Source organism: Brachypodium distachyon, chromosome 3 (assembly GCF_000005505.3).
Source record: "Brachypodium distachyon strain Bd21 chromosome 3, Brachypodium_distachyon_v3.0, whole genome shotgun sequence".
NCBI lineage: Eukaryota > Viridiplantae > Streptophyta > Magnoliopsida > Poales > Poaceae > Brachypodium > Brachypodium distachyon.
The window spans coordinates 53118055-53129170 of NC_016133.3; the positions used below are offsets into that span (position 1 = coordinate 53118055).

The 11116-nt window shown below is 43.1% G+C and overlaps 1 protein-coding gene across 2 annotated transcripts; it reads right to left on the reverse strand.

Annotated features, from left to right (window-relative positions):
* Window positions 1-127: 127 nt before the first annotated feature.
* Window positions 128-7216, reverse strand: LOC100839516 (DNA topoisomerase 2). 2 transcript variants are annotated; one of them, XM_010237546.3, is made up of 21 exons: window positions 6556-7216; window positions 5677-5966; window positions 5512-5578; window positions 5167-5437; window positions 4882-5081; window positions 4592-4801; window positions 4397-4510; window positions 4120-4233; window positions 3824-3988; window positions 3558-3743; window positions 3318-3473; window positions 3091-3224; window positions 2840-3008; window positions 2472-2735; window positions 2212-2398; window positions 2082-2131; window positions 1582-2007; window positions 1382-1513; window positions 1205-1288; window positions 1031-1112; window positions 128-943 (listed from the first exon to the last, which is right to left on the reverse strand). In XM_010237546.3, the coding sequence occupies exons 1-21, from the start codon at window positions 7120-7122 to the stop codon at window positions 339-341; spliced, it is 4473 nt and encodes a 1490-aa protein (XP_010235848.1). In that variant the 5' UTR covers window positions 7123-7216; the 3' UTR covers window positions 128-338. The 2 variants fall into 2 exon arrangements, with proteins under 2 accessions (XP_010235848.1, XP_003570162.1); XM_003570114.4 differs by having other exon boundaries at window positions 1031-1124.
* Between the last annotated feature and the right edge of the window lie 3900 nt (window positions 7217-11116).

The window sequence follows — 11116 nt, forward strand, 5'->3', positions numbered from 1 at the left end:
GGCCAGGAGAAAGTTCGGCTATTGCTATAGGCACACTCCGCATGAACCCTCAGCTCTGGCTCGAAAGTTGAAATCAATCAGCCAGCTGAACAGCTAGGGGAAAGTCTAATTCCACGGCATTCACCAATTAAGCTAATCAATGCATCAAATGCCTCAAGTTCATTGATTTCATAACTCAACATAGAGATCCCACAAGCACTAGCCTCAGATCGATGGCATAATGTCTCGACAACACAGGACGCACAAGAGATGCATCAATGCAACATATAGAGTTATAAACTAACCAAATGAACTACCGAATTTCTCAAAAATTGAGTTCAGCAGTAGAGTGAATGGGTTTAGTCTTCGTCCTCATCGAAGTCAGATTCATCGCTCAAATCCTGCACATCTTCGTCCTCAGAGTCATCATTGTCGCTGGCAGAATCGATATATATTGCTTTTGCTTTCCTCTCCCTGGCTGTCCTCCTAGGGGCAACTGGCTCAGCAGAGCTCCCAGACTGGGGAGCGTCAGTATCTTCTGTTCCAGTTGAAGCACCTGCAACTCTTTGGAAAACCGAGCCGCTCTTCTTGTTGAAGGGGGAAGCCCTCATCTTGCGCACTTTCTTCACAGGAGAAGGAGCACTTGTGGTACTATCGTCTGTAGGTTTGAATATTTCTTCCATCACTTTCTGCCTCATGCCCTTGCTCTGAGCTGGCGCCCTCTTCCTGACGGCAGGCTTTGACTTCTCAGCAGCAGGCTTTCTGCCTCTAGTTTTCTTCTCAACTTGCACTTCTTCCATGGCAAACCCTTCGTCCTCGCTCTCATGGATGGGTGCTGTTAAGTCTTCTTCGTCAGACCAGTCTGCTAAAGATGACATGGCCTTTTTTGCTGCACCTCTATTGCTTGGTTCATCCACTCCCTTCTTTCCTTTCTCCGGTCCCTCTGTAGTCTCAGTTTCCATGTCTGCAGCAGGAGTTACTTCATCAGCTTAAGCGTTTGTAAAATTAAACTTAATTAAATCTACATAAACGAAAGGTAGATCAGCTTTACCAATATGTTCTGGAGAAGAGTCAAGATTAGAAGCAGCAAGGCGGTCTTTTAGTTCAAGAATTTCATCCTCAGCATCTTTCACCTGTGCACTTGCCTATTAAAATGTATGACTGACTTGTAAAAGCAGTAGATAAATTATGACAGAAAAAGAAAAGGCTTGCGTCAGGGCCCAACCTTCTTAGCTGGTTTCTTCTTCTGTGCTGCCGGTTTGGGAATTGCTGCTACATAATCTTCATCATCGCTCCCAGCCAAATTTGCCTTGGAAAGTTAAATTGTTTTATCACTTGAAAGAAACCAATAATGTCTAGTTCTCCCTACAATAAGAAATAAATCACTTGCAGTAATGTCTACCTTCTGAGACTTGGCTGCAGTCTTCTTTGGCTGTCTCTTGGGTGCTGCTTTAGATGCCTTACCATCTTTTGTCGATTTTTCCCTTGCCAGTCTTCTCTTCTCCTCAGCAGCTTTAAGTTCAGCATCAAGCACCTGTATCAAAATGATGAGTAAGACAACTGAAACACAGAACATCAAGCAAGACATTCAGTTCTACTTACATCCAGTTCCTTCTCAAGAGCATCAAGGTCTTTCACCCAGAGAGATTTTGGATCTGTTTTACTCAGCCTTTCAACTTCATTCACTAGATTGTCCTTTTGTGCTATGAGCTGCTTCACCTTCTCTAGAGTCAAAGTACCGATTGCCATCGAGAGAAGATACTCATAATCACCTCCAAGAACTCCATCAGTATCTTCAGCAGGACTCTCTTCATTTTCTTCATCTTCTTCTTCAGCTCCTACTGCAACTGGCTCTGTCTTATTTTTTTTCTTCGGGAAAGCATCAAAATTCTTCTCCTTAAGCTCCAGGAATAGCTCAGCCCTCTTCCTGTTATTTACTTTTATATCGCCACTAATAACAGAACGAATAAAACGAACTCTGTTCTCAAGCTTCAATAATTCCACCCTCATATTTTTCAACATTGTTATCTGCAAAGTATAAATAAGTTAATGTTGTAGTTCACAAATCAATAACACAGGGGGGAGGGGGAGTCAACATGTACCTTTCTTCGGCCATAGAATTCGAGCCTCAGTGTGAAAAACTCTTGAAGTACTGAAAAGTTCACATAATTTATTTAAGTGATAAAACCATGAGGAAAAGAAAGGACTTGTAGCAACAAATTAAATACTTACTTTCCTCCGGTGTGTCATATTTTCGTATTTTACCATTCGAGTCAAATAAGTGCATGTTTGTCGTTCCCATTGTGTTTGTCAGCTTGAATTTCTTCTCAAGGCCTTCTTGCATAGCGATAGCCATGTTTTTCTCGCTCAATGTAAGTTCAAAATATACAGAGGAATCATCGCATTGAGACCTAAGATCCTGCAATTTTACTGTGATTGAGAAACCATACGTTGCTAACCCAAGAGAATGATCTATTTGTAAAATTAACTACCTCAAGAAATGGTGGTTCCTTTTCCTTATTCTTGTCCTTGTCCTTGTCCTTATCCTTGCTCTTGTTCTTATTCTTGTCCTTCTCTTTTTCCTTTTCCTTCACACTTTGAGGACACATGGACAAAAGAAATTCTTTGTAATCTAAAGTCCAGCGGCGGACAGGGAGCTCACTAATTATAAGCTTGGTGTCATTGGCTGCCTCTATAATACCAGAGATGGTATATGTGACACCTGCTGCCTTTGTAGTTGTCTTCTCAAAAGAGCCCTGTCAGATTATGAGAAGAAAAAACGCACCTATAAACCATGTGTTGAACAAAATGAACCAAACAATCTGTGTATCAAAACTTGCTAGTATAAACATTTACACACCTTGAACCCCTTGTACCAAGGATCCATTGGTACGATCGGATCATCATTTAGTAATCGTTTCAGATTAGCAACAATATCTCTTGGATTATAGTTTGGGGTATAGGTGCTCCATCCAGTGCCAATGCCTTCACTTCCATTGACCAAAACCATGGGAATGATTGGCATGTACCTGCAGAAGGTGGCACATGTTAGGGACAATAAGGTAATCTATTTCAATCATGCAACATTAATGTTCCGAGAGTTAATATTACCAGGTGGGTTCGATTGACTGTCCATCTTCATTCAAATAGTTCAGAAGAACATCATCATCCTTCGGGAAAATTATGCGAGTGATAGAAGGCAATCTGGTGTAGATGTACCTCGCGCTGGCAGCATCTTTGCCCCCCTGAAATGAATATAAATATGCTACAGAGCATTAGAAGAAATTGTTACAAAGAACAAGGTCATGTGGTACTTGGCTTTTAAATAATTAGCCCACCGAATTTCTGGTGCCAAATTGGCCACGGGGCTCCAATAGACTTATATTATTGCTGCCAACATAATCTTGAGCCATTCCTAGAATCGTACTTGCTAGACTCTGCTCCCCATGGTGGTATGCTGAGTGTTCAGACACATAACCAATAAATTGTGCCACCTGTCAGCAATAAGGGAACAATTTAGAAATATGCCATGATAATCACAAATACGCAAATTCAAAAAACTCCACGAGATGGCACACCTTAATTTCTTTAACCAAGTTTCTCTTGAATGAGGAAAACAAAATCTTCCTCTGGCCTGGTTTAAGGCCGTCAACCATTGAAGGAATTGACCGTTCAAGGTCTGCCATCGAGAAGAGTATCAGCTCTTTGTTGATAAAATCACTGTACTTGATGCGTTTCTCGCGTTGATCAAGGCAAGTTCCAGGCTGGAAATGGATTTGTGCATTAATTTAGATACAGGATACAAGATACCAATACCAACCTGAGAAAAGATACAAGGTTTAACCTGATAATTGCTTAGCCAGTCTTTCCTATCAGCAATCCTTTTCTTGCTGAATGCTAACTCAATAGCATCTCCATCCTTGTCATCCGCCCAGACAAAATCCTTCCTGTGATGCGCAATCTTTTCAAAGTACTCGCGGCCTTCGTCTGCAGTGCTGGTTCCCAGCCCCTGGACAATCGAGAAGTCAGTTAAGACATAATACAACTGCAGTCTCCACACCTAGCACAATTCCCTCCGCCAAAAATAAATAAAGGAGAAGAAAATACCATCATGTGAACCATAATGCAAGAACAAAATACCTTGTAGTACTTTATAGACCAAGCACTTGCATTTGCCCCTAGCCTCTCCTTCCATGCTTCATAGTCTGGCATTGAGTAAAATGAAATTACAGATTTGCTCCTTTTATTGGTTGCCTGAGCAAAAAGTAAAGAGTATTATTTTTGCCTGCACTTAAGAAATATATGATTTATATGAAAGGAATGTACGATTGAAATGAAAAGTTTTAGTAACGAACTATGAATAATCATTGTATCTTCAGTACGAACGTATCTGGCAAAAGAACCAAAATTCACTTGCCTTGATAATTGGTGTGATGAACTCAACCAAGAAAGATGGGACTTTTAGGAGAGATGGCCAGGATGAGTGAATGAAATTGATCAGCAAGCCTTTGATGTGTGAACCATCGTGGTCCTGAAATTTAATATGTTCAAAGCCAAGAAACAACTTGAGTTTGACTAGATAAGAAAAATTTGGAGATGTTGCTAGACAAACCTGATCTGTCATTATCATGAGATGGCCATATCTCAAGTCTTTTGTGCTATTGTACTCCTTTCCATGCTGCAGACCAATTATTTTCTTAATATTTTGGATCTCTGCATTCTCCATCATCTGCTTATGGGTTGCTTCTCTCACATTTAATAATTTACCCCTGAGAGGAAACACACCGTAGTGATCATTTCCTACAATACCTCTGCCAGCCATCTGCGGAGAAGAAAACCAGAACTCTTCAGTATGACAGTAAAAGTGTGCGCTATGGCATTTAATAGGTTCGCGTTACTTACAGCAAGAGCCTTTGCTGAATCTCCTTCAGTAAGGATCAAGGTGCACTTATCAGAGTCCCTCCCACCAGCGTCATTTGCATCCTCAAGTTTAGGGATGCCGAGTACATTTGACCTCTTGCTCCCATCAGTCTTCTTGAGTTCCTTGCTTAGTTTGAAATCAGCCCAAGAAAGGAGATTGCTGACAACACCTGAGTCAGCAACTGCAATTGTAAGAAATGAAAATTTGTATTAGTGGTGCAGCCACACATGACAAAACTGAGGTACCGAAGTTAACTCATCATATACCCTTCTTAAGGAAATCATCAGAGAGATCACACTTGGACCCAAAGCTTCCCTGACGAGTGGTCAAGGTCTCCTTGGTCTGTGAATCAAAGGCGGGGTTGTCAATGAGCGCATTAACAAACACCCATAAATACCCCTTTACTGTGTGCAATTTCATGTTAGCTTGCTTGTTCTTCTTGTTCACAACGGCCATCACATGGGTGGCGATTTGGTTAGCAACATAGTCAACATGTGTTCCACCTCTTATGGTCGCAATTCCATTTACAAAGCTGACCTGTAACCAGACAAAATGTGTGACGAACAACATGACACAATAAGGGAGCTATACAGGAACATAGTCCACCTTACCTGCTGAAACTGCCCTTCGCTTAGACTCACACAGACCTCCCACCGATCATTTACTTTTTGGTAAATACTGAAAGAAAAACGGATGTAAATGATTAGAAACAACATTGTAGGAACTTTAATGTATATCTCACCAAAGCTACTGTTTGATCAAAACTATCATAAAACCTGGGGAGCTTGACTCCATCTTTGGAAGCCGAGTCTATATACAAATTCACATATTCCAAGAAGCTCTTTGCTGGCACTTTCTGGCCATTTAACTCAACCTTCACGGTTTTGCCAAGGGTTCCTGCCATATCAACTACTCGCTTCTTCATGAGTGCCACGACATCATCTTCCAGATGGGCCATGTTAAATTTCGCAAGGTCGGGCTTGAAAGTAACTCTGGTCCAGTTCTCTGACTGCTTGCACTTTGAAATCTCAGGCTCCGACTTCTTCCCCATGTTTTCAGAGAAAACCTGCACAATTATTCAAGGAGGCATGTCATGATGTATCATGCACTTTGTGATGTCAGCGGCCGTTCGTTAAACATACAAGAAAATTAGTTAGTATTGAGTGTACCAGTTACTTCAAAATAATAGTCAGTTTTATCCATTTCGAACAAAAGCAATAGTCAGTTTTATTAAATTAGATATATGTCTCCATGGTAAACCTTGCCGATGCTACAAACTGTTGACACAAAAGAAGGTTCGTAATAGTGGTAAATACATAAATAAACTTGTGCATCCAGTTTACACAGAAAAGAAGCTTTTAATCATTTTCTTCCGAGCAAACCCAGATACTGAACTAGTAATATACTCCAATATTATTCTGGTATCACGCTCCAATATCACCCGATTCTGATCTATAAAGTGGTCAGAACCAACCGAACCTAATTAGAATGACATGGCACACCAATAAATCTACGTCTCCAAAGCCAAACATTTCTAATCTCTCATACACGCTCCAATATCACCAGATTTGTCAGATGTCTCCATTTGTAATCCCAAAACACGACCGCAAAACGTATCCAACTGAAAACGCTCAAGAAGACGATGATGATCTCACCTGCTTGTACTTCTTTTGCCGGTGCCCATCAGCTGTCTCGATCGTGAACTCCGTCGAGAAGATGTTGGTGAGTTTGGCACCGTAGCCGTTCCTCCCTCCTGTTGTCTTCTGCTCGTTGTCGTTGTAGTTGCTGCTAGTGAGGAGGTGGCCAAAGATCATCTCCGGCACGTAGACGCCCTCCGCCTGGTGGATCTCGACGGGTATGCCGTCTCCGTTGTTGTATACGGAGACACAACAGCCCTCGACGTCGATAAAGACCCGGAGGGAGTCCATTTTGGGGTCGCGCTGTTTGTTGTCGGCGGCGTTGACGAGGATCTCGTCGAAGATCTTGTAGAGGCCGGGGACGTAGGTGACAGGCCGGTGCACCATGGCGCCGTCATCGTAGACCCACAGCGGCTGCGTGTGCTTCTCCACCGAGCCGATGTACGTGTCCGGCCGCAGGAGGATGTGCTCCAGCTGCGTCTTCTTCTGGTACATCTCCTCGATGGTCTTCCCGGCGCCGCCGCCCGCGACGGAGTTGTGCGAGGAGCTGGACTTGAGCGGGGGCTTCTTGGCGGCGGCGGCCATGGCGGCACAGAGGCTGTGTGCCCGCTAGGGTTTGGGATGGGAGAGGTTGCGGGATTGGGGAATTGGGGATCTGGGGAGAAGAAGGGGAGGGGCTTCGGGGTTTAAAGTGAAGTGGAGGGGAGGGGTGTGCCGCTAACGGGCGAGGCGTTCGAAATTTGAATTTTCGGGGCCGGCTTTCGCGTGGTGGGTTTGGGAACGGATGGATGGGATCGCGGCAGCGTCCGATCTGGCGGTGGAAGCGGAATTCGACGAAGAGGCCGCAGCGCTCTCTCTCTCTCTGACGCCGCTGGCAGGTGTTGACGGTTGTTTTGCCTTTTTCTTGCTTCGCGGTACAAATTTGGAAATAGTGGTGGGGCCTTGCCGTAAGCGCCCAACTCGAAGTGTTCAAACTTGTAAAACAAAAAAATTCTTATCCAGTCCAGGCACGTCTCGATCATTCTGGACCAGGAATCACTCAATCACGTGGCCAGCTGCGACGCAAGGCAAGGCAACACACGGTCGATCGATACGCAAGCAAAGATTTTCTAGTTTAGGGAAATACTTTTATCGGATTCTCCAAACCTCGGCACTTATGTTTATTACTCGAGTTTTCCTCTCCTTTGGCCCTCTCCTGAATGTAATTGACAGTTATGATCCTGTCCAAAACGAAAAGCTAAAAATGGGCTGGTGAAAAGCTTAAAAAGCGACACCTGTTACTTTGTACCATCTTAATGGCAGGAAGAGCCTCGTGCCAACTGCAAAGCGGAAGGCATGCTGGGCGTAGTAAGCCCTCACAGTACGTACACACACATCCTGTAAAGCCAAGAATACTAGATTATCGATTCTTCCGTGGATGTTTGGATACTTCTCTCACGTGTCTATCCAGTTGGCGGAAAGATGATTCCGCCTTTGGATGAGCTCATCGTCAGTCTATTTTTGTCATTGAGTTCAGAAGGAGGCCAATTATGTCAATTTAGTTCAAGAAGAGTCCACTTTAGCAAAAAAATCTTATTACTGCAAGGCAAGAGTATTATTTTATAACCGATAAAAATATAACTAAGCATGTCGAATGGTATTAGCACACATCATCATTTTTTTTAAGAAGAGACGCAACGTGTTCTTGATCTATTGAAAGGTAGACACACGATCGAGAAAAACAAAGTTCAGTTACAAAAGAAAAACAGGAAGAACAAAAAAAAAGACAACTAATTCATGGAACAAAGCTCCAATGCTTTTACTATCGATTAATCCCCAGAGGGCTGACTCATTCAGAATAACCATCAAAAACCCCGCAGCCGGAGAGTGCTTGGTATTGAAAATTTTGTTATTTCGCTCCCTCTAGATGGCACAGAGGGATAGAAGGAAGAGGGACGCCGCCCCATGAGTCTTGAATTTATCCATTGATTGCTTCGCCTCATCAATTATGTGAGTCTATCAACGCTCAATTGGGTTATCAAGAAGCCAAGATGCAGGGCTGAATAATAGAATCCCAGTCCAATGGGCGACCAAGCTCCACCCCTGTCGGGCAACACAACAAGATATGAAAATATGATCAGTAGTTTTCATGACATGTAAACAAAAAGGACACCATTGTCACTGGGGATGCCCTTCTTGGAAAGCGAAAAATTTGCATTAGGCACCCTGTGCTGCACCAGTTGCCAAGTGAAAAATTTGTGGATGTCCATAATCCCGAGACCGCCTAAACACTTGGGCCTGCACACCGATTCCCAACGTACCATGCAGCTCGCTCCAGAGCAAGGGTCCTCACCTTTCCAGAGCCAACCTCGACACAACTTGTCGATCTTTTTGATGACTCACACCGGCAGGTCCAAGGCAGTCAAGTGAAAAACGGGGATCGAGGAGAGGACAGACCGCAGGATGGTTATCCTTCCTCCTTTGTTGAGCATCTTCGCTTTGTATGCAGCCAGCAAAGAGGAGATCTTGTCAATGAAAGGCTGGAAGAGGACTTTGCGTGGGTTGGTGAGAAAGAGAGCATCATCATAATTAGAAATGATTATTGTTACGACACATGTCATGTTTCTGGTTGTGTGCATCGATCGATGCAGAGGTCGGGGATCTTTTCTCTTTTCGAAAAAAGCACATGCTGTTCCAAAAAAAAGTCAAGCTAATTTAGAGAAATTCAATTAGTTTGAGCTTGGGATTGCAACTTTTACAATCCTTTTAAATAGCTTGTTCACACTACATCTTAGAGCATGGTTACACCAACTAAAACTTGTTGAACATCTACCGGTGCTATATTTACAAATGGTAAATTTATGTTTTTCTTTTGCTTTCGGGACCGGCTTCTGTGAGAAGCTGCCTCCTCCGGCTTCCGAGAGAAGACTCCTAATAAATAAGTTTACCCTTCCAAACTAGTTTAGCCTAAATTGGGCCTATATGTGTTTCTTCCTTTCCGAGTGAAATCTTACTGATCGATCCTTCTTACTCCCTCCGTTTCATAAAGATTGACGTGGCTTTGTACTAGTTCTAGTATAAAACCGTGCCAATTTTTATGAAACGGAGGGAGTACCAATTTTGCCTTTCATTCAATCCCCATCTCGTGCGATGGCCGGTGGGCTTTGAACTTGCTCACGTGGCGCGATTGTGAAATCATAGGTGATGTGTAACATTGGCAAGTGTTTTAGATGAAACATTGATGTGGATACTTTGGATAATATGGATATTTATGTGATGACATGTATCTTGTTTGGACTTAGTGCTTTGCTAGCGGTGTGTTGATCCATTAGTTTCTTATGTGAAAACATGGCGTGAGTTGTGTGGAACTTACCCTGAGTTAAGTCGTGGACTTGTGCTCGTATTGGTTATTTGTGTGTTCGCTTTCAGGTGTTGCCGGAGCTAGAGGAACGTGGTCGATGACGGGATCGAGGGATGAAGCTTGGAAGAAGCTGAGATCGAGGATCAAGGTCATGCGGGACGTTCGTGCGAAAGAACAATGGAAGTGAAGGCTACGATGATCCGAGAGGGCACCAGTTTGTCGTACGTTGTTTATACCGGAGATGTACGGTATTGGAGATATTCGATACGTGATGGTCGAGTTTTGAAGACATCACAAGAAGAGTTGATGGCATGGAGTGGCATCGACGTGAAGATATGTAGGTTCAGCCGTGGCTGGATGAGAGCTGTTTAAAAATTAAACAGTAGCGTCATCAAGATGGTGTCGGATGAAAAAATGGTCCACATGAAAATTGTGCGCGTCGTCGAGACGAACAACTTTGCTTTTGGAGTCATCTCAATCCGAGGTCGTATGCGGGCCCCACAGAAAAAATACCGACCGAGACAGAGGAGTTCGTGTTGGATTCGGACTCGGTTTAGGGTCGCGAATTTTCTCTTATAAATAGAGGACATCCTAACTAGGGTTTTAGCAAGGACGTGAGGGAACTCAGAGCTTTGGATTTAGATCAATTCTTGGAGAGTTCTTAGATGCATGGTTGCATCTTTTGTAATCGATCGACATCGTTGCAATAAAGAGATTCGTTGGTTGTGTTATCTCTGTTCTTCTCGAATCTTCGTGGATTCTTCGTGGTAGATCTTTCTAACACTTTGCTGCAGGTTTACCACGAGTTCATAATACTTTTCTGCAGGTTTACCACGAGATCAAGGAAGATCGCGATTATTTCATCTTTCCTGTTATTCCTCGAAATCGATTATAGATTAATTCTCGTAACTTTCTGCCAGCTGTTACTGATTTGATCATATCTTTTGATTGGTAAGTCCAATTGAGCTTATTCTTGTTGCGTTGGTTAGATAATTTCAAACCTTTCTTTTGCATACTCATACGTATTTTTTTGTTCATCCAATCAAAAGTTACGGCTGTTTTACTATCACGGACAGAAAGGTGATCTAGGGTTTGAACTTTCGGAAAAAGTTTTAATTTGCTTCCGCGCAATCATTCACCCCCTCTGATTGCCTATCTCGATCTCACAACGATACCTTCGCAACAACAGAAAATCCTGCTGCTCCGTATAAACAGCTCACGTATCGGTCTTGCGTGGCT

Excerpts from the sequence above, each read along its gene's own strand:
- LOC100839516 (XM_003570114.4), bottom strand. The coding sequence starts at position 7,122 with ATGGCCGCCGCCGCCAAGAAGCCCCCGCTCAAGTCCAGCTCCTCGCAC. Across the intron at positions 3,009-3,090 it reads CAGTCAATCGAACCCACCTG|GTACATGCCAATCATTCCCA; the intron begins GTAATATTAACT and ends CACCTTCTGCAG. Across the intron at positions 2,008-2,081 it reads AATTCTATGGCCGAAGAAAG|ATAACAATGTTGAAAAATAT; the intron begins GTACATGTTGAC and ends TATACTTTGCAG.